At 44.5% G+C, this 22,217-nt stretch overlaps 1 protein-coding gene across 3 annotated transcripts in view; it reads left to right on the top strand.

The window, feature by feature from the left end:
* The window catches only part of ATG2B (autophagy related 2B), a 73,708-nt gene extending 52,104 nt beyond the window's left edge, over positions 1–21,604 (top strand). For all 3 annotated transcript variants that reach the window (XM_047864263.1, XM_047864264.1, XM_047864262.1), the window contains exons 31-42: positions 1,543–1,769; positions 2,456–2,564; positions 3,488–3,682; positions 4,367–4,468; positions 9,998–10,076; positions 10,384–10,591; positions 13,540–13,609; positions 13,975–14,057; positions 14,614–14,735; positions 14,988–15,142; positions 16,017–16,166; positions 19,348–21,604. In XM_047864263.1, coding sequence (XP_047720219.1) covers positions 1,543–1,769; positions 2,456–2,564; positions 3,488–3,682; positions 4,367–4,468; positions 9,998–10,076; positions 10,384–10,591; positions 13,540–13,609; positions 13,975–14,057; positions 14,614–14,735; positions 14,988–15,142; positions 16,017–16,166; positions 19,348–19,578 — 1,731 coding nt within the window. In that variant the 3' untranslated portion in view covers positions 19,579–21,604. The remainder of the gene's footprint in view (positions 1–1,542; positions 1,770–2,455; positions 2,565–3,487; positions 3,683–4,366; positions 4,469–9,997; positions 10,077–10,383; positions 10,592–13,539; positions 13,610–13,974; positions 14,058–14,613; positions 14,736–14,987; positions 15,143–16,016; positions 16,167–19,347) is intronic.
* Positions 21,605–22,217: the final 613 nt, after the last annotated feature.

Genomic DNA, 22,217 nt, shown 5'->3' with positions numbered 1-22,217 from the left:
GAAACTCAGAGAAGAACGCTCTATGTTTGCAAAATTTTCTACATAGATTATTAAGCTGCAGATGTTGTGGGTAGTAAGATAGCTCTTCAGAGTATTAAAGTGGCAGAAAGGAGTGCTATCTAGAGTTGCTAGTCCAAGAATTGGGAAAGATAAGATCTGGTTTGTGTGAAGGCTGATGGATGGTTGATACGTATCATTTCCATGTTAGAGTCATGCTCACATTAATGTATTTTTTTTTTTTTAATTTTTTTTTTTCAACGTTTATTTATTTTTGGGACAGAGAGAGACAGAGCATGAGCGGGGGAGGGGCAGAGAGAGAGGGAGACACAGAATCCGAAACAGGCTCCGGGCTCTGAGCCATCAGCCCAGAGCCCGACGCGGGGCTCGAACTCCCGGACCGCGAGATCGTGACCTGGCTGAAGTCGGACGCTTAACCGACTGCGCCACCCAGGCGCCCCTAATGTATTTATTTTCAATGTTTGTTTATTTTGAAAGAGAGGGAACGAGTTGGGGAGGAGCAGAGAGAGAGAAAGAGAGAGAGAGAGAGAGAGAGAGAGAGAGAGAGAGAGAGAGAATCCCAAGCAGGCTCTGCACTGTTAGCTCAGAGCCTAATGTGGGGCTTGATCTCACGAACCGTGAAATTATGACCTGAGCCGAAATCGAGAGTCATAGGCTTAAGTGACTGAGCCACCCATGTGCCCCAGAGAGTCATGCTCATATTTAAAAAGGATGGTCCCGGGGCGCCTGGGTGGCGCAGTCGGTTAAGCGTCCGACTTCAGCTCAGGTCACGATCTCGCGGTCCGTGAGTTCGAGCCCCGCGTCGGGCTCTGGGCTGATGGCTCAGAGCCCGGAGCCTGTTTCCGATTCTGTGTCTCCCTCTCTCTCTGCCCCTCCCCCGTTCATGCTCTGTCTCTCTCTGTCCCAAAAATAAATATACGTTGAAAAAAAAAATATAAAGTAAAAAGGATGGTCTGGATTTAATGAATCCACAGTTTACTAAAATGGGTAAGCATCGGTGCTGAAATGGAACTTCATGCATCACCATGTAGTGTATATATGTGTTAAACTGCTCAGTAGTGACTTGGCAGGTAAGCGTATTTGTTTTACTACATCCTGGGAAATTAAAAAGCAGCCAAACTCTCAACAAGTTCATTATTAGGATCATGGTAATTTGGTCAGCATGTTGAAGTACGTTAAGTTTGAAATGTAATATTGACTTTGAATTAGAGAACTATACAGCCCCCTCCACATACACACAGATAGACACTTGCTATATCTGTGCCTTTTTTATTATCAAACAAATAGTAAAAGCCAAACTGAAGACTATAAAAATTTTTATGGAATGATTTACGTAGAACAGAAAGTCCATTTTATGGTTAATGCAGAGTATCCAACGTGGTGATTACTACATTGTAACTAGCCCCGTTTTGTATATTGAAATTATTAAAAAGAATGCAGAATCAAGAAATCTTGAGATAAGCAGCGTAATCAGTGGTTTCTACTGCGCCAAGATAGGATGTGTTCCCTGTTTCTTTGTTGTAGGAGAAGGAAGAAGAACCAATTGTAAAAATAATGGTTGATGATGCAATTGTAATAAGAGAGAATTATTTTAGTCAGCCCATTAAGAAGACAGATACAAGCAAAGCCCCATTGCACTTTCCCATCCCTGTCGTCCGGTATGTTGTTAAAGAAGTCTCTCTTGTTTGGCATCTTTATGGAGGAAAGGATTTTGGAACAGTCCCTCCTACTTCTCCGGCTAAAAGTTATATGTAAGTTGATTTCTACAAGAAGTTTTCTTGTCTCTACAAGTTTCTACAAAAACTTACTAGAAGTTTTTTGTTTTGTTTTGTTTTGTTTTACAGGCCACTATGTTCTTTTCACAGCATACGTAGAATTTGTCATTTTAAGGAGTATTAATAAAGGAGTATTGAAAACTATGTAATTTAAGTTACTCCTTTAATATAAAAGCTCTTCATTTGTAAAGTTGTTCACATTGTTTGTATGTTTACCAAACTAAGGCAACTTAAGTGATTTCCATTCAGCACAATTTTGGGGCACCTACCCTGTGCCAGAGCCTGTGTTAGAGGCACGTTCACCAAAATGAATAAGACCCAGGCCCTGGCCTCCATTCAGAAGGACCGTTATGTGAGCAGGTGAGGGCAGTGCAGTAAAGCCTGTGCCTCAGGGGGCAGGGACCATGTGTGCCCTTGACTCTCTCCGGCATCCCGCTGGGTGCTAGGCTAGGGCTCGAGGCTCCTGAAGTACTTGTTAAACGTGTGTTTGGCTTTGACACATAGAAATACAGTTTGTGGCAACATGTTGATGGTTCTATAATCTTAATTTTCTCCTTTTATCTTACTGTTTTTCCTGAGGTCATTCATTGCCTTTCTTTGAATATTCCTGCAACAAAAGGTTTTGTTGTCGTTGCTGTTGTTCGTTTTTTCTCCATTTATAGCAGTCCTCACAGCTCACCTTCTCACACACCCACGAGGCATGGACGTAACATGGTGTGTGGGGGAAAAGGAAGAAACCATGACTTTTTAATGGAAATACAGTTAAGCAAGGTGAGATGGCAGTTTGAAGGAAAAAAGCCCCTGAGGTGGGAGCACTAATGGGGGTTTGGAGTCACGCCCCCACCTTGTGGTCTTGAGCCGCCAGCCCCACGCCTCTGGATTGGAGAAGTGCAAGGGGTCCTGTAAAACTTTTACCTCTTTTTCTTTCTTAAATGTTCTGAGGAGTTTGAGGGGTTTTGTGTTTTCCCAGGCTTTCCCTAGAGGAGTGTCTCTCAGAGTTGAGCAGGGGTCAGAAGCAACCTCGAGGGCTTGTTAAAACACAGGTTGCTGGGCCCCAGAGTTTCTGATCCAGTAGGTCTGAGGTGGGGCCCGTGAATTTGCATTTTTAATGAGTCCCCAGGCGATTCTGATAACTCCCTTTTCCAGGCCCACACTTGGGGAACCACTGCCTTTGAGTGTCTATGTGAGAGGGCCTGCCGTTGGATGGCACCTCTGTCAGTCCCTCGTGAATGTCAGGGACCAGTATGTTCAGGCCACCAATGACATTATACGCATTTAATCCTTTCATCTTGTCTGGGATTGTGCCCAGTGTCATATATTAGGGTACTTAACATAGGAATATTGTAGTGAGGATCGTCCCGCCCGCCTCCCTCTTTGGGACTTGAACCCTGCATGCATTGATTCCCTTTCAAGCAATTTCACAGGTACGCAAGGTGCTGATCGTGTGTGTTACTCCTGTTGAGGGTTTTGCCTGAAAAGGATAGGGAGTTTGCCAAGATCAAATAAGAAATGTCAGTCAAGCTTATCCTTGTCGGGGACACATAGATCAATAAATACGTGAACAAATAAAGAACTGTTATGTTCTCCGAAAGTGAGAATTCAAAAAATGGTGAGGGATATTTTGCATTTGAAAGAGGAATTCTAATTTGAGTAAAAAGTAAAAAATTGCTGTGTGTTCCTTCTTGGCTGTGAAGGTGAAGTTTCAGCACGAGGTCTACCCGCCTTGCAAGCCGGAATGCGAGTCCAGCCTCTTAGAGCACCCGGTCTCCCGGCAGGTGTTCATCGTGCAGGATCTTGAAATTCGAGATCGTCTGGCAACATCACAAATGAACAAGTTTTTGTACCTGTATTGCAGTAAAGAGATGCCTCGAAAAGCTCATTCCAACATGGTAAGATTTAAGACCTCCTATTTTCTGTCATTATATTAGTTTTGGAAAAGTGTTTTTATTATATCTAACTGCAGAAGATTTAGACTGGGGAAAATTGCTGGGTTGGTTTTTTTTTTTTCATTTTAACATGAAAATCCCTTTTAAATATGCTGCTTAAAGTTTTATGTTTTAAAAATTATTTTACACGTCACTTGGAGGGTCTGTTAATTATAATTGCCAGTATATTGATGCCTGAGGAAAACCGGAAGTCCATAGTGATCTACACAGAATACTTAGTGTTGCCGGAAGCTGGAAATGTTCCAGATTTCGAACACTTTGCAAGTTTTAGTGGAATAGAAATGATTCGCTCAGGCTCGCTGGAAGAAAACGTCATAGCAGCCGTCTTTGGAGTATGGCTGTAGTCAGCTTCAGGGGCCCAGCAAACCCCCAGGAGACGACACCGTCACCCGCATCTTGTCCACTAAGGAGAATCCATACCTCTCATGAGATTCTTCAGGGAGCGTGTGACCCAGAAAAGTCTGAGTCAGGCTCTTAAGGGAAAAGGTCAACAGCTCCACTTCTAGTTCTCGTGTCAGAAAGAGAAATGGGATTTTTTTTTTCTTTTCTTTTCTGTTTGTCCTTTTTAAATGAAAACGAGATTGTAATGTCATGGGGGGGGGGGGGGATGTTTTTCTCCTCTCGTAGTTGACAGTGAAAGCGTTACATGTGCGCCCGGAGTCTGGCAGGTCACCGCAGGAATGCTGCCTAAGAGTGTCACTGATGCCACTTCGCCTCAATATTGACCAGGTTTGTACCGCAAACACTCTTGAGGGAGTTGAGATTTTAAAAATGTCCCGCATCCGGAAGAAGAGGTTCAATTTAGGAGAATTAAAATGTTTACGATTTCACTTTTATGGAAGTTGCATAGCCGAAGCAGAGTTCTGCTGGTGAGGAGCAGGGTGGACTCATTAGGCGCTTGGGACCTGCTCTGTTGGTGGGTAAACATTCGATGTTATTCCCGGTCTCCTCGTTGCGTGCGTGCCGCTGCACTGAGTACCTGCTTCCCGCGCTCTCATCCTCACGTACACACGCTCGTGCAGGTACACGGGTGCTTTCAGGGAGTGTTAGAGGACTCCCTCCTATCTGTGATTGAAGGATAAGAGCGGTTGTGTCTTTTTTATTTTTTTTAATTAAAATTTTTTTTAATGTTCATTTTAAAAAAATTCTTTTTTAACGTTTATTTTTGAGACAGAGAGAGACACAGCATGAACGGGGGAGGGGCAGAGAGAGAGGGAGACACAGAATCGGAAGCAGGCTCCAGGCTCTGAGCCGTCAGCCCAGAGCCCGATGCGGGGCTCGAACTCACAGACCGCGAGATCGTGACCTGAGCTGAAGTCGGACGCCTAACCGACTGCGCCACCCAGGCGCCCCTGTTTATTCATTTTTGAGAGAGAAATAGAGCACGAGTTGGGGAGGGGCAGAGAGAGAGAAGAAGACGCAGAATCCGAAGCCGGTTCCAGGCTCTGAGCGGGTGACACAGAGCCCCATGCGGGGCTCGAGCTCAAGAACCCGCGAGATGATGACCGGACCAAAGTCGGGACGTTTGACTGACTGAGCCACTCAGGCGCCCCATGAGCGGTTTTGTCTTAACCGCTGCACCTGGAAGAGAATTCCTACTGCCCTGGGCAGAGTGGCAGATCACTAAATTGGTACCTAAAGAGATCACACGCAGCAGAGATTTGTGGAAAAACATAAAGAAATGCACTTTGCCATGTTGTAGCAAGCATCCCATCAAATTATTGCGGGTTTTGCGTTGACTCGGCTGTGTAAAACCTGGCCGGCACCTCTTGGGCACACTCGTTCAAGGTGCACGACCACGTGGTGCTTCAGAGGGGTGCGGCCTGGCGGTGCGGGGCCTGGGCTCGGGGTTTGCATCTCGGTTCTCTTGTCCTGGTTGTGTGGCTCAGGGCAGGTTCTTTCTCCGTGCCTCTGTTTCTTTGCTGGTAAAATCCAAGTAATAGATGTAGCATCAGTTGTAAAAATGAAGATTGAATAAGATAGTGAGCGTTAAATATTTAGCTTCGTGCCTGGCGCACGGTGTTAAAGGTCTGTTGTTCTTACTAACCGAAGCACGTGACAACAGAGAAAATAAATGGAGTTGTTAGAATAGCCTGCTTTTGAAATAACAAAACTGTCCCGTCCCAGCCTACATTGCTGTGAGCTCAGGTTTGAGGTAGAGAGTATGTGGGACAGCATTACTGGTTTGCTTAAGTAGTATGGATTGAATAATGGTGACTTATCTAAATAAGTAGCAGATATTTCAGGAATAATGTATCAATATTTATATCATAAAATACAGGCATTTCTCAGAAAAGTCTCGTGAAGCGCAGAAGTTCAGCACGGCTTTACATCAATACTGGTCACTTCTGAGCTGGGACGGTCCTGCTGATGCGCACTTGAGATTTATGTTCTCTTGTTAGGAGAAGAATATCTTTGCATACCCGTATTTTAATTTGGTCCATCCATACATTGGCCTGTATTGGAATAGGAATACGATGAAGTATTTATGGGAAGTTTGATCCGTGGAACTCACCAGCCTGAGCAAGAATTTGTGCGAGATGCGTCTTTATAGCATGACTTTGCCAGACTTAGCCCGGTTTCCTTTAATATGCTTTTTTCTTTAATAGTGGGCTTAATTTCTTACTCAGAGCTATAAAGCATTGTGATTTTGAAATGGGAAAACATTAACCGTTGAGAGAACAGAAATAACTGTTATGGTGTAACCGAGGAGTAGCAGGAAGTAATTCCCCAAGATGTGAACCCTAGGAGAACACAGCCATGCTCCCAAGTGTTGGGGAGGGATTCACTGCGCCGACCCCCCCCACCTTAGTTTGAGATAGCAAATGGTCATCTGGATAGAAAACCAATTACTCGCATTCTCCGTGTTTTCTTTTGAAAACAAATCAGTTGAACGACTGTGCTTTGAGTAATATTTTTCTCAGCGAACATATCAGCGAACGTTATTAACTGGATCAAGTATGAAAGCCACACACTGTTTTCGCACGTTTTCAAAGAGCTGCATTGCCGTTGAAGTTCAGTGCCATTGCTTCCAAAGCTCGGTGTACCCGTAGGGCAGGCAGGATACCAGGCGGAAGGGGTGGTTTTCGTCTGGGGGAGGGTAAGTAGATGATGACGGTCGTGTAAGTAGGCAGTTTGGGATCTGAAATATGAAGAGGCCAGATTGCCTGACTCTCCTAGTCTGGGATCCATTTCAGTGTCTCACTGCCTGGAAATCTGCATAGGGAAGACATGCTTATTAACCCCAGATCGTCTGCTGGATGCCAGCCTTGTCCCAGCTTCTGTGCTAAGATGTTGGAGATACGAAGCTGGGCAAACACCCATCCTCAAAGACCTCTGTACGGGGCGGTGGGGGTGGGGAGAGGACCAACATAAAACAGAGAACTTTTTAAACACCCTGTGGTGAGTACAAGTGGTAAAGATAGGCAGAGCATGTTACACCCCAGCAGAAAGGGCTCCTTAGCCGTCTGGGAGTTTAGAAGAGTGTGGAGGGTAATCAGGAAAGGCTTTCTGGACGAGGTGACACTTGAGGTGGGTCTTAAGGAATGCAGTGGAGTTAGTCACACGAAGCTTTTTGTAAAGGCATCGAGGGTCTAGTTCAGGGTGTGAGAGGACGTGTGAGGCCATTCTGGTAAGGTGAGTTTGTGCTTGGCTGAGGTTGGAAACGGTGAATACATGGCAGGGCCAGTTTGCATATTGGTGTTTTTTTTAGCATCATTGCTTGGTTGCCTGAGTCTGAGTATGACATGAAAATTAATTATTTTAACACTTTAAGTCATATTGTACTGTTAATATCTTGTATCATAGCACCTTAAAGCTAGAATAACTATAGTCTATTTGCAAAAATAATAAACCAAGTTTTTTTTTAAACTTTTAAGAAATTGATTGTATGGAGGTATAATTTGCATACAGTAAAGTGCCAGGATATTAGGTTTACCGTTGGAGCTTGACTAAGATACACACGTGAGTAACTACTACACCAGTTGAAATAGAGCACATTTTCTGTTCCCTTCAGAGTCCCCCGGGCCCCTTTGCAGTCGGTCTCCCCCAGTAGCCATTGACCTCCTTCCCGTCCCCGCGGGTCAGCCTTCCTGTCCCACTACTTCGTGTGAGTGGAAATGTATTTGGCTTCCCGTGCCATGCGCTCCCTCTGTGCTGAGGCAGGTCTGTTCGTTTCTGTTCAGTCTGTTCCCCTTTATTGCTGAGTGCGGATCTCACCGTACGGCTGTACCACAATTTGTGTATCCGTTTACTTACTGATTTACATTTGCGTGGTTTTCTCGGTTTTGGCTCTGATAAATAGAGCTGTTATGAAGTTAGTGTACAAATCTTCTTGTGGGTCTGGGTTTCCATTCGTGTTGGGTATTGTAAACAATTTCCAGGTCACGAGGCAGATGTGTGTTTAACTCTCGTGAGAAGCTGCCTGTTCCCCGCAGTGGTTACGCCATCGTATGCCCCCGCTGCAGCAGGTGAGAGCTGCCTCTTCTTCACACTCTGGCCAAACTTGGTGTTGTGTGTTGAACTGTCTTATTTGGTGTTCATTGTGGTTATAATTTGGATTTCCCCTGATGATGGTGCTAAGCATCTCTTCATGTGCTGCTTTGACATTGGTACACTTATTTGTGAAGGGCCTGTTTCTGGCTAGTTTTAAAATCAGGTTTTATCGAGTTGTAAAGAGTAGCATAAATAACAAAATCAAAACTTCTGAGAACATTGAAACGCTGCTGATTAGTACTCCTTTTCTGTTTTGTGCATTTGTAGTAAAAATGGATAAAAGCCGCTGTCTCTGTAGTCTTCCTTTTTTAAAAAACAATGTTTATTTTGAGAGAGCGAGAGAGAGAGCACGCAGCACAGGGGAGGGGCAGAGAGAGAGAGTGAGTCCCAAGCAGGCTCTATGCTGTTAGCACAGAGCACGACGTGAGGCTCAGGCTCAGGTTCTGCGATATCGTGACCTGAGTCGAGGTCAAGAGTCAGATGCTTCACCGACTGAGCCGCTCAGGTGCCCCTTTTAGAGCATATTTTTACCTAGAGTTTTCTCTTACTAGTATTTTTTTTTGAAGGCAGTCATGGAGTCAGAGCATTTATAGTGTTAAAATATCGCCATCTAGCGGTCCAATAATGACAGGTAACATTTAGGTTAACTTTGTTAACATCTAGTTCTCGATACACATATTAAATGTGTGTATATATACATACATACGTGTATCTGCATATTATTATGTAATGTAAATAACAGTTATATACGTGTGTAAAGCATAATAAAATAATGAACAAATCATGAACCGACTACCCTACTGCAGAACCAGAATATTTCCATAAGTAGCTGCTTATTCTTCAGCCCCATCCTTCAGTCTCCCATATGCCATGTTACCTAGGAAAATACCTTTCTAACTTCCATCATTTACACTTCTGGTGAATGTGGTTACTAGTTGATCAGATCCCTTGGAATTACCAAACTTTTGGTATGCCACCAAATATTGTGCCCTGTAATTGCCTGTCACATCGCTTTTTCTGGTGCGATATTAACGTGTTATATTTATTTAGGATTTTTCCAAAGGCAAGGGAAGAATTAGAAAGAAGAGGCTCAGGCATTTCATTTTCATATTTTCCAAAATGGATTTGTTGGCTTGAGGGAGGGAGGTAAAATGCGGCTGCTAATAATGGGCAAATACGGTTTATTCAGATGACATCAAGACAGGCCTATGCATTTTTTGTTACTGTGTAATTTCAGAAGAGACCATACGGAGTGGGCTTACTGATTCCGAGTGCCCTGTTCCAGGAAGAACATGTCTTAAGGCAGCATAACATGGCAGTAAGGGCAACATTAAGACAGTGAGAACTTGTGCGGCCCCAGCTGTTGCTCGTGTCGGTATTACCACCACCGCCGGTCTGCGGTGAGAACTAGTGTTGAAGACCGAGAATGCTGTATTTCCAAGAAAACTAAAATTTATTTTGATTCAGAAATAGCTATGTAATTTTTAACCCCTCTGTGTCTTAATTTTCACATTTGATTTTCTCAGGGTTGGGAGAATTAACAGAATGTGTGTGTGTGTGTGTGTGTGTGTGTGTGAGAGAGAGAGAGAGAGAGAGAATGAGAGAGAGCGAGAGAGAGAAGAGGAGCAACGCCTCACACAGTAAAAATTGTAGATGAATAAGAAGTCAAATATGGGACTGTAAGACACTTTGCTTTTTAGTTTTAGAATCAATCTGCCTTTCCCTTCCCTTCCCTTTGGTTATAATTGCATCTTTTCATTTTAGGACGCTTTGTTCTTCCTGAAGGATTTCTTCACGAGTCTTTCGACAGAAGTAGAGCTTCTCATGGCTCCAGATCCAGAAGGTATTAAATATGTGTAGTTTGAAAATGTCTGTAACAAGTGCTTGGATTGATTTGTTCTGAGGCCTGTTTGAGAGGGTATTTCCAGTCTTCATTCCGATTTATAGAAGTGTGTTTTGTGTGTGTTTTCATATTTCGCGAATGTAGTATATGTGAAAGTGACATCTTAAAAGGCGGAAGTCCGTTTTCTCTGTAGCGCTAATTGTGCTTATTAAGTGAAACATACCAACACAAGCTACGGCTACCTGGATTTTAAGCAGGCGCTCTGAAGAAGCACAGCGGGTCTTCAACGTGCACGTTACCTTTGCAGTCAAGAAGTCTCCTGGAGCTGACGTCACCTGCAGTTTGCCGAGGCATTTAAGCACCTCAAAGGAGCCAAATCTCGGTCTTTCTTTCCCTGGGCCGAAGCAGCCTTCCCAGAACACCAGTGTCAGCTCCGTGGAAGTGGTTGACAGGGAGGAACAGAAGGACTTCTCAGCTGAAGAAGCAGCAGTTAGTGATCAGCCTGTGTTTTTTAGGTAAATCACTTAATTTGGATAACAAGTAAAGCTATTTTAGACTTTTGAAGGTTTATTATTATTATTTAATGTTTATTTTGACAGAGGGTGCGAAAGCCAGGCTGGTGGGGGTGCGGCAGAAAGAGAGGGAGGGAGAGAGAATCTCAAGCAAACTCTGTGTTGTCAGCGCGGAGCCCGATATGGGGCTCAAACCCACGAACCATGAGATCATGACCTGAGCCAAAATCAAGAGGCGTACCCTCAACCGACTGAGCGCCCTGCCCGCCTCCCCCCCTCCCCCCCCCCTCCCCCGTGTCTCCCCCCCCCACCGCCGCCAGGTGCCCCTGCAGGTTGTTCTCGAATGTGTTCGTGTACCACTCCCTAATCGTGAGATTACGCCAGCTTTTCTGTGCCTGCCAGACCGTCGGCTGGTGTGTTTATTTACAGGCGGGCCTCGCGCATCCCGCACCCCTCGATTACACACAGCAGCCCTGGCTCAGGAGCCCTTCCTCCTGATCTTTTCTGGAGCAGGAGTGTCCTTTTCCTCTTAGCTGCCGCTTCCCCTCCTCGGCCCTCTTCCCAGCCCCTGTGATGGCATATTTGCACCTCCTCAAACATGGTGTCCTTTACACACCTAGGCTTCCTGCGCTCCCTCCTCCCACGTGAGAACTTTCTGCGGTTTTCCGTCTGCCCTTCCCCAGCACCGTCCTGTCTCTCCTGACCCTTCGCTCCCCAGCTCAGTCGGCACTGTCAGGAAAGTCCGGTCCCCTGCGCAGCCGCCGTCTGCTGGAGTTACTGCCCCACGACCCAGCCAGCCGCTCGCACGTCGCAGTTTGTCCTTCGCTTCCTGACCCGTTCGTTCTCCCCGTCTTCCTTCTTTCCCAGCCCTTGATGGTGGGCGTGGAGCCTTGGCTCTTTGGAAGGAGCGAGGATGATGACCAGGCCACCTGTGTTGTGAGGGACTGTCAGCTACTCCCCTCGTTTTCTGTACTCCTGCTGACATCGATGGTCCCCAAGTTCTGTCTTTCCACGTGGACTTCAGGTTACACTTTGGCTATGGCTCAAAGCAGGCAGTGTAACTATTTTAAAGTGCTTTCATGTTTTATATATCTTCTGTACTCTAGGAACTAGGGAAAAAAATAACCGAATATGAGAATTGGAAAGATCCTGGGAGAGATGATCTCTGGTGGTTCCAGACCTTTCACCATGAAAGAAGGATCTCTTTTATTTCGTTTCTACCAAGAAATTGTGTACCCAAAGTAATCATTTGAATACCGGTTTGTTTTTTTGTGAACACTGGGTAACCGGTCCAAAAGAAATTGAATTGTTAACAGTTCTGGCCTAAAAGCAAAGAGGTTGGATGCTTTTTATTTAGTCAGCTTGTGTCGCCTTACTTACTTAAGCAAATGTTTATTTTTATCATTAGACTATTTAAAATTGCTTACAGACTTCTGTGTATACACTCAAAAGCTCCTAGAGGGCCTAGGACCCTGGGGTGGTAGTTAGTGATATAACCCAGATTTCTCCCTTCATAGACGAGGAAGTTAATGCCCAGAGAAGTGAGTTGACTTGCTCAAGACCACACAGTTAGTGGCCAAGTCAAGACCAGAACACAGGTCTTCATCCCAAATCCAGTGCGTTTTCTAAGTGGTGGCCTAATAGCTCCCCCTCCCCCAACCATTCCATAATACTTACTGAGCTCTTGCTCTGTGTATGCCAGCTCTTGTCCTAGGCACAGTGAACAAAGTAGAGAAAAATCCCTATATAGTTGACATTACAAATAATTAAAATAGATGATTTGTCATATTCTGTGCCATGGGGAAAAAAGTGTGGACGGAGGAGGCAGGTGTCAAGGGGCCGTTGCCGAGAAAACCAAATGGAGAAACCACATGGAGATGTGTATTTGGAAGACGGGGGATGACCTGGGGTCCCAGGCTCCTTGTAGTGACTGGTGGAAATACAGCACTTCCATTTGACTGTGGGTTAAACTGGGTTTTTGTGGAATGGCTTAGCATATAAATGCAGACATTAACTCTGTAGAAAAATTGTGTTTCAAGTCCAATGTGCAGTCCAGCTTGGGGAAGTCCGCTTCTTCTGTTTGAGGTATACCATCGGTATATAATTATGACTTCATTGTCACAGAACTCCCAGTGTCTGTATGTTGATACCCTGTTTATCAGCATTAATTTCAAGAATGCTCACTAAAATCCACCAGCGTAGGTGGCATTTTAAAAATTTAGTGACTTGGGGTGCTTGGGTGGCTCGGTTGGTTGAGCGTCCCGACTCTTCATTTCGGCTCACGTCATGATCTCAGGGTCGTGGGATCGAGCACCCTGTCGGGCTCTACGGCGAGTGTGGAGCCTGCTTGACATTCTGTCTCTGCCCCTTCCCCCTGCTCCGCTCTGTCTAAAATAAAAAGTAAAAAATAAAAAAAAATAAAAATTTACTGACGAAGATGTTTAGGTTCAGAGTTTAAGTTCCTTGCCCACGATCGCATCACATATAACTGGTAAAACTGGAATTCGTGGCTGGGTTTTCTGGCACTTTCTGCTTCACCGTGGAGCTTAAATCCCTTACTCTTCTCTTTTTTTACTTCTTGGTAATGATTATATCATTTGGTTTAATCTTGAAGGTTGCTTTTATCAGTTTGTTCCCTGTATAAATGGAGAGTATCTGCCAGTATGAATTTTTCTAAAGTAAACATTATTTAGTAAACTAGGAAAAGATTTTTGTGAGGAAAATTTAAATAAATCTAACGTAGACTATGATAAACATCAGTTAAGTTGTTATGTTACCTTAAGAAAAGGTAGAGCTGAAAGACATTCCCCTTTATTTAGGCTTTGAGATAACTTATATCCACATTATTTTGTGGCTTCGTTTTTGATTCTCCAATTGAATAAATTTAACTTCTATCTAATTTCAGCTGTTAGTACTTTCGAATATAAATAACTCCCTTTCTCTGTCTTTAGAGAATTTAGATTCACATCAGAAGTTCCTATTCGACTTGATTATCACGGCAAACACGTGTCAATGGATCAGGTTTGGAAACTTTGTATAAATATACTCTACAAAATTATCTCCTTTGTTTTTTTGTTTTCTAATTATCTCTTTGTTTCTCTTTGTTAGGAGTTAATTTTTAAACCTTTCCTGTCATAGTTTATGTGTGTTTGAAATGATGTGCAAGATTTTAAAATTCTGTTTTTAAAGTAAACGTCATTTAAGAACCCATGAGTACAGTTGTTATAAGTTGTGTCATATGTCCTATTGTGTATTTCTTTTGTTGTAAATATTTTAAGTGTTCTAGCGTTATTCGTGAATGAATGTTACTTTGCTTTTCCCGAATAACAACTATTTTAAATGTGAGGTCTCTCAATCTACACATTAATCTGTTTTAAATCCTAAAGGGCACGCTAGCAGGGATCCTGATCGGTCTGGCCCAGTTAAACTGCTCGGAACTGAAGCTGAAGCGCCTTTTCTACCGTCATGGGTAGGTTGGTTTAGTACATGAGGCTTTACGGTATGGTTACTACAGTTAGTTTACAACAAATTGAATGTTGAGTTTTCTTAAACAAATAAATTAATTACTTTACAGTATTGTCTGCAGAGAGCTCGTTTTTAGAGGACGCTTCCCAATTAGGGGCTACTTTTTATTCTGAGAGAGTACTAGTAGTTTGGACAGAGGAGGATTTTTCAAAAACAGCTATAGTTATTTTTAAATAATTTCCCAAAGTTGTAAATCAGTTTATTTAGCAAAAAGACTGGAAATTCATAGCGTGATGGTTCTTAGTAGCTGGGAGCCCTGTAGCAATTTATAGACATTGAATTAATCTGATGCCAGAATAAAATTAATCCCTGGATGCGCAAGAAATTAGAGCAGTGGAAGAACACACTTCTACTGGTTACCTAAGCCTCACAGAAATTACTGATGTTAAACCAGATTATATGTGTGTACATACATCCGTGTGTAATATATTCAGACTGAATATCTACAATATCTGAACCTGCAAATCTCTTTTCTGTATACTAATAGTCATTTGCTCTAGCTTGCTAGGTGTTGACAAATTGTTTTCATATGCCATCACCGAATGGCTCACGGACATTAAGAAGAACCAGCTACCGGGGATCTTGGGAGGCGTTGGGCCTATGCACTCTCTAGTACAATTAGGTGAGTTTTCTTTTTTAATCAAAAGACGATTTCTTTTGGCTGATCTGTGATTCTTAACCCTTTTGGAGTTCGTGGATGCCTCTGAGAGTCTTTGTGCGGACCATCTTTCTAGAAAATTCACATGCGTGGTCATGCACACCTGTAAGAACACTTGGCCTCCCATTTCAGGTTAAAAACCCCAGGGTGAGAGTGATAGCAGGGACCCGGGCTCCGTCGCTGCTCCTGACTTCCCTGTATCGACTGTCGTTCTAGTGCAAGGCCTGAAGGACTTGGTCTGGTTACCCATTGAGCAGTACCGGAAGGATGGGCGCATCGTCAGAGGGTTTCAGAGAGGCGCCGCCTCCTTTGGCACGTCCACAGCGATGGCTGCTCTAGAACTCACAAACAGAATGGTTCAAACCATACAGGTATCTCCCCACAGCCTGCCTTCCTCTGTACGGGGAGGAGGACTTATTGTAAAACGGTTGGGGTTTTTTTTGTTTGTTTTTAAAATGATATTGTGAAGCTATACAAAATGCTGGAGTAGGTATTTTATTTATGATGAGTTAACTTTTTATTTTTTTATTGCTTAGCTTTCCGGTGTTAAATAATTAGTAGAATAAAGAAGTGGAATGCCATGTCAAATTTGTTTGCCTGTTTCAGTTAAATTACGACCTTTAAGTTAGTCGAGGATTTATTTTGCCTCAGTTATATGAAAAGATCATAGCTAAACGTAAAGAAATCATTGCAGATCAGATAGCAGATGTATTAAGGTTTGTTGCATTAAGTATCGAGCTCTAGTTGACCTTGTCTAGTTGTTCACAGACAGGGCATTCTTGACTAGCCTGGTAACATGGAGAGTGTTCTCCGAGGACAGAGGAGCCACTGAAAAAGTCTGATCAATCCAGATATTAATTTTTTTTAATGTTTATTTTTGAGAGAGAGAGAGAGAGAGACAGCAAGAGCAGGGGAGGGGCAGAGACAGAGGGAGACACGGACTCCGAAGCAGGCTCCAGGCTCTGAGCTGTCAGCGCAGAGCCTGACGCAGGACTTGAACCCACAAGCCGTGAGATCATGACCGAGCCGAAGTTGGACACTTAACCGATTGAGTCACCCAGGCGTCCCCTAGGAATTAATTCTTAATGTGCCCTTTGATGTTCTTGTTTTTTTTGTAAAGAACTCAGCCCCTGCAGAAGTACCTGTGTTAGAGCCTGTGGGTCCCTGTGTTCTTTTGGCCCAGTACATCATTGGGGCGTGTGCAGACTTTTCCTCTGATTCATTCTTTCTGATAAAATGATCCAGGCAGCAGCAGAGACTGCTTACGACATGGTGTCTCCTGGGACCCTTTCTATCGAGCCCAAGAAGATCAAAAGGTTTCCTCATCACCGCCTAGCTCACCAGCCAGCGGACCTGCGGGAAGGTGTGGCCAAGGCCTACAGTGTTGTGAAAGAGGTGAGTGGTATTTGAGAGCATGAGGCGGAAGCAGCTGGCGTACTTTCCTGGCTTTTGTCTCACGAGCGTTCCATGGTTGGGATTTGTTCCCGAGAATCCCCGAGAGTGGACCTCGAATCGCTCCCAGTAGCGAGTGCAGATATCTGCATGAGGTCGGAGACTGGGGCCACGTAGTGATGGGCTCACAAGAGGGGTCATGATCCAGAGGAAAGGCCGATTCTCCTTACGTGCAGAAGCCGGCTGGGTCATGGAGACCAGCGCGTGCCCTCCCCAGCCGGCTGTGACACGGGAGTCACGCTGCGCTGTAGTTGCTCAGCTTTGTTGAGAAGTGCAGCTTTTACAGCTTTTCAGGTGAGCCGCTCACTCTCGTCCCGATCCCGTGCCTCCACTGTCCTGAAGGCGGTACGTGGGTTTTTGTACACGTTTTTACAGTTTTATCATGTATGTATTCCTAAGCAACACGTACTGTTGTTTATATTTTGAAAGTCGCCATAAATGGCATCACCGTGTATGTATCGCTGTGTAACGGCTGCCTTTCAAGATCGATCCATGTTGGTATGTGTACATTTAACTTAAACTGTCTTACAGCATGTTACTGTATGACCGTATTTTCCTGTTGGTAGACGGTTGCCATTTTTTCCCTTAAAACACTGCTTTAGGAATGTTCATGTAAACGTCCCTTTATTTGTGCAGGAGGTTATGTGTAGCTGTTCGAATCCTGACCCTTATTAAGTATTTGCCAAATTGCAGTTTAGTTGCGCCAGTGAATCCCGGTTCTTTATGGGCCTTGTTGGGGACATTTTTTTTAATATGACATGAAGTTTGAGGTTGTTGTACTCCTGATGCATATATTAGGATTTCACTAAAGATCTTTTTTTCCCATCATATTCGGACAGGCACAGGTGCCTAGGACGGTCTTTTCCCTGACAAAGTAGCCTCTGTGGTCCCGAACAGTCGGATGACCACTGAGGTAGGGCCCCCAGGACATGTATTAGTGGGATAAATAAGACCACTTGCCTTTCTTAAGAGGAGATTCATTTGGGAGAATAGAGAGAATTACTGGTCAGACCTGTTCCTGTAGATATCAGGATGGGCTAGTTATCTAACATGTAGTCATGTTGGAAATCAGGTTTGCAAAAATGATTCTGGGGTTCAAGGCCTGGTGGGGGCCGTTGAAAGCCAGATGTAATGGCACTTGGATATGGGGCACTTTACACAAAGCTTGACCAACTTAATCTGTATTCATTAAAAAAAAATATTTATGTGCTTACTTTGTCCCAGCTGTATAGCAACCATCAAAGGTAGGTGGTGTTCCTTGCTCAGCCCTGAGGACCGGCTCTGTGGGAACAGCTCCCCAGTGGAACAGGGCAGGTCAGAGTGGGTCAGGATTGGAACCTGGGTGTTCGCTCTGCCTTGTCCTCTTCTTTCTCTCAAACTGTCAGGATGAGACGGGGAGGGAGGGTGTGAACAGTGAGCACCCTGTAGACGGATCTCAATTCTGTGTTAAAAACTTTTTAAATAGAGGCACCTACATGGCGATAAACATGTCTTTTCCCTTTTAGATGTTAGTAACTCAAAGACTGAGAGAAAATGCCCCGCGTATTTCACAGAAAGGCTGCTCCTCTAGATCTGGGCTCTGCGCACCATAGCCTGTAGGGCAGATCTGGCCCCGGCCTGTTTTTGTGTGGACCTTGTAGCTCAGGGTTATTTTTACAATTTTGAAGGATCGTAAAAAGAAGACAAAAAGAAAAAGCATATACGGTAGAGACTGTGTGGCCCACAAACATTTGCCTTCTGGCCCTTTCCAGAGGAAGTCGGCCGACCCCGGCTTACATAACTCCCCCTCGTGGGAGGCAGGTAGCTGTGATGAGGGCGGCGGCGGCGGTGGTGGTGGTGGTGACCCGGAACACGCTTAGTGAATACGCGGTTCCTGCCGTGCCGGTGTCGTTAGGTGCGTCGTGTCATTTAATCTCGACAGTCCCCACACCGTGGAAATTCCCCGTTGGAAGGACTTGGTGAAGGCAGCGCCTAAGTGCGGAGCTGAGACGGAATTTACTTCTGTTGTCTCCGCGCTTGCTGCTGGGGCAGCTAGTTAGTACCCGGAGGGGGAGCCGAGGGAGGAGGGGGGAGGTGGTGGGGCGAATGGATAAACTGAGCCTTTTCTCTCTTGTCTGTACTAGATGGTTGTAAAAAATGGCACTTAGGTGGTTGGTTTTTTGTTTTTGTTTTTTCTTCTTCTGTACTTTCCCTGCTCCGGTGTTCCGTGCTGTTGCCTGCTGTGCCGGGTGGGAGGGATACTCTTGCTCGCCTGTCAGAGTGATGGCAGGATTCTGGGTTAGGACAGCTTCCTTGATTTCCCTGGAGAGCCCGCAGTTCCTTGCGCTGCGCCCCTCCTGAAACGGCCACACCGGAACAGGGACTCGTGTCCCCTGCGAGGAGGGGTCCGGAGTTAGACAAGTGCTGGATTCAAAAGTCGTGCCTGAATTTTACCAGCTCGGTTTGATCAACACCTTTACGTATTCAGCTTTAAAGGTTAACAGTCATTATTTTAATGTTACACAGTTAGAAGAGGAAAACATGCCACAGAAACTTTGTTTTTAATTATTAAACATGTTCCTGCTTTATGTTCTCAGATTTTTTTCTGTTTAATCCAGTAAGATGTTGTATTTCGCCTTTTCTCTTAAGTGCATGTTCCATGGTTATCTTTTCTAGTAAACAGATGATAATTTAAAACAAATTAAGTAATTTTCTGGAGTTTCGTAGAATTAGGTTTTCTTGTTACGGTTGGATCGGAAGAACTATCACCATATTTCTTTTGAGATTATGTTATTCCGGAAGCTTTGTTTGCTAAGTTTGATTTAACTAGAGTGATTAATAGTGCCAGGAGAGCTCCTCTTGGATCATTAAATATTTCTTTAAGCTTCCCTATGTGAAATTGTAGTTTAGCTATATTTTTTACACACACGTGTCACAACAAAACACTAAATCATAATAATTGCCTTTTATTTTCCCTTATAATTAGAATTTTGTCATTAATATAATTATCCTGGGTTATCTCAAAAGCACAGTGGGTATTTTTTTTGGTCTAGTTGCAAGCATACTGTTGATGAACTCTGCTAAAGCTGTGTACTGCAGGAAAATTTAGAGATTTTTCTGACCTTCTCTCCTCTCTCCCTTTCAGGGACTTACAGACACGGCTCAGACTATTTACGAAACTGCAGCTCGAGAACACGAGAGCAGAGGGGTCACCGGCGCCGTGGGCGAGGTCCTGCGCCAGATTCCTCCCGCGGTGGTGAAGCCTCTGATCGTTGCCACAGAAGCAACATCAAATGTATTAGGTGGCATGAGAAACCAAATTAGACCAGATGTTCGGCAGGACGAGTCCCAGAAATGGCGCCACGGGGAAGACTGACTTTTCAGACGTGACTCTTCGTGAAGACAGCGCGGGGGGGGGGGGGGGACAAGGAGCATAGCGTCCCGTCGGCGGCTTCGGAGGGAACTCATTTAATTTTATTGTGCTCATCTCAGGAACAAAAGCGTTTCTCAGTTAAATAATTTAATATCAAAAAAACACGCAACCAAAAACTGTGACGTTTCAGGGCTCGTTGGGTACTTGCCTGTAGAAATGTTTGGCGGCTGGTGTCAGAAGTCCTAAGCGTTGGCTGCTGAGTGAGTGAAACGCTTGCTTTTATCGAAATGGCTACAATTCTCCTTGCTGGAGACGAGAGAGCATTGGAAGCCGCCTGTTACAGTGGAGCGTTCGGAAACGTGTCGCTCTGAAAGGACCATTTATGTTGCCCCGAGGAGCTGATTTTTCTCAAGGTTGAAAAAGAACCACAGCTTCAAAACTTTCATTGAGAACGAGAGACCGAGGCTCCAGGGAAAGCAAAGCAAATAGGATCTTAATATAAATATCACTGAGGAATAACTAACCTAGTCGGTTGGAGTTAGTGTCCGTGCACTTGAGAACACGATTTCCATTTCCTCAGAAAACCTTTCTGTGGGAGTTTGAGAACGTGAATGTCGCAGACGTGTTCTGTTGTGTTGCACTTTATCCTCTGTGTGTGTGTGTGTGCGTGTGCGTTTAGGTTAATACAAGTCGAGATACATTCGTTATGTAATTTACAGATTTTCACAAAATATAAAGAGGAGTAAACTGAGTGTTTTTGGCGAAGGAAGCTAATAACTCAAACGTAGTAAGTTCCATTTATTTGAAGTGTAAATGAAAATGTGCACTCTATAATGAACTGGGGCCCATATGATTGTTTATATGTTCAGTTTTCAGCAGGGATAGTGCAGGCTTGTTAGGACTGTGTGGAGAGGGAGATTGGAACTGATTTTTACTCTTGTGAAATTAACCAAAAATCCTCCAAATATGCCCTAGTCAGCTATTTCGAAGTACCGTTTTTACTTGGTTAACAATGTACGTTTTGATAACCTGTCAGGAATGAATAAAGTATTTTTATTTCAAGGTAAAATTGTTTTATGCTTCCATGAATATTTTGCTTGTCTTAGAGCATATTTATAGATGCAGTACTAGGATCCGTCCCAAGATACCTGGGGCACTTTCTCAAAACTGATTTTGGTTCATAGCAAGGAAATCCTTACCTAGGAGTGAGAGGGAAGTCGTCCGCAAGAACTCCATTTTTTTTTTTTTTTTCAACGTTTATTTATTTTTGGGACAGAGAGAGACAGAGCATGAACGGGGGAGGGGCAGAGAGAGAGGGAGACACAGAATCGGAAACAGGCTCCAGGCTCCGAGCCATCAGCCCAGAGCCCGACGCAGGGCTCGAACTCCCGGACTGCGAGATCGTGACCTGGCTGAAGTCGGACGCTTAACCGACTGTGCCACCCAGGCGCCCCAAGAACTCCATTTTTGACTTTCGGTTGATCTGGCAGAAAGCAAGTGGGGGACTTTGTTTGTCCAGTGTTTACAGCTGCACGATGGGACTTCTCATTTCCCAGAGTGGGGAGACTCACGTCTTTGATGTGAGTTTGGATTTCAGAACTGCTTCTCAGCCAGGGGTTTGAAAAATGATGTGGAATTGATTTCATTCTCTAGGTTCTCTGAACAAGAGGGCAACGTAGACCAAACATCTGGCGGGCCTTTAACATTGATGAAAGTTGTGTTAAACAGTGTTTAATTTTTATTCTCTTTTCCTTTGTACTGTTGAAAAAACTCAGAGAAGCGCCTGTTTAAGTGTCACGGAACTTTCTTTCACTTTGTGCCTGTAAAATGCAGTCTGTGTAAAATGGGATCCCGAGGAACAGTAGCCACACCCGCTCATCGCCACGAAGCCTCAGCCTGCTTTGGGGGCACGTGCCGACCACGCTGCTCACCGACCCCACCATGTCCCGGGTTCCCTAACACAGAGCATACTGTGTATGCTATCTGTGACGATGAATCAAACAAACTGGATTAAACTTAAAATATAAAAGAGCTTTACGTTTTCCGTAGTTACACCGATCATTTAAGTTCAGTTAGATACGGCATAGGGAGAGATAATCATCCTCGTCTTTGTACTCTGAGTTGTAAATAGACTGGTTTTCGACACATTCGGTTTATAAATCCTGTCTTGACCTACATCTCCATAACGTCTCCACGGTCCGTGTCCTGTGCTCCTGCACCTGCTGTCCACAGCGTCTGTTCGGGAACCAGAAACCGGCCTCAGAAAGGTCCAGTTTCGAGGTTCTGTTCGTTGCCTCTTTAATCCAGACGGTCTTTACTGGAGATGTTTATGTAGGTCATATCTGAACCCTTCTGCATAATTAAGTATCTTCTGTTTTTTCTCTTAAAAAAAAGTCTCTTCCAGCTTTTATGTCGCAATGACGCAGTAAGAAGATCGTTGGGCAGGGCCCTTGGGCTGCCAGGTCCGCACTCACTAGGCAGGTGACGTGGCCAAGACATTTGATTTCTCTTCAGTCTCAGCGTCTGCCTGTAAAGTAAGGGGGTTTTGGGTGACAGAGCCCAACAGAGATTTTTGGCTGATGAGGGCGTGTGCGCGCGCGCGCGCGCGCGTGTGCGCACGCGTGTGTGAATGGCGGTGTGGG

This window comes from Prionailurus viverrinus, chromosome B3 (assembly GCF_022837055.1).
Source record: "Prionailurus viverrinus isolate Anna chromosome B3, UM_Priviv_1.0, whole genome shotgun sequence".
In the NCBI taxonomy this organism is placed as follows: Eukaryota; Metazoa; Chordata; class Mammalia; order Carnivora; family Felidae; genus Prionailurus; species Prionailurus viverrinus.
Note: the sequence above shows the minus strand (reverse complement) of the source record. Positions and strands in the feature narration are given on the sequence as shown.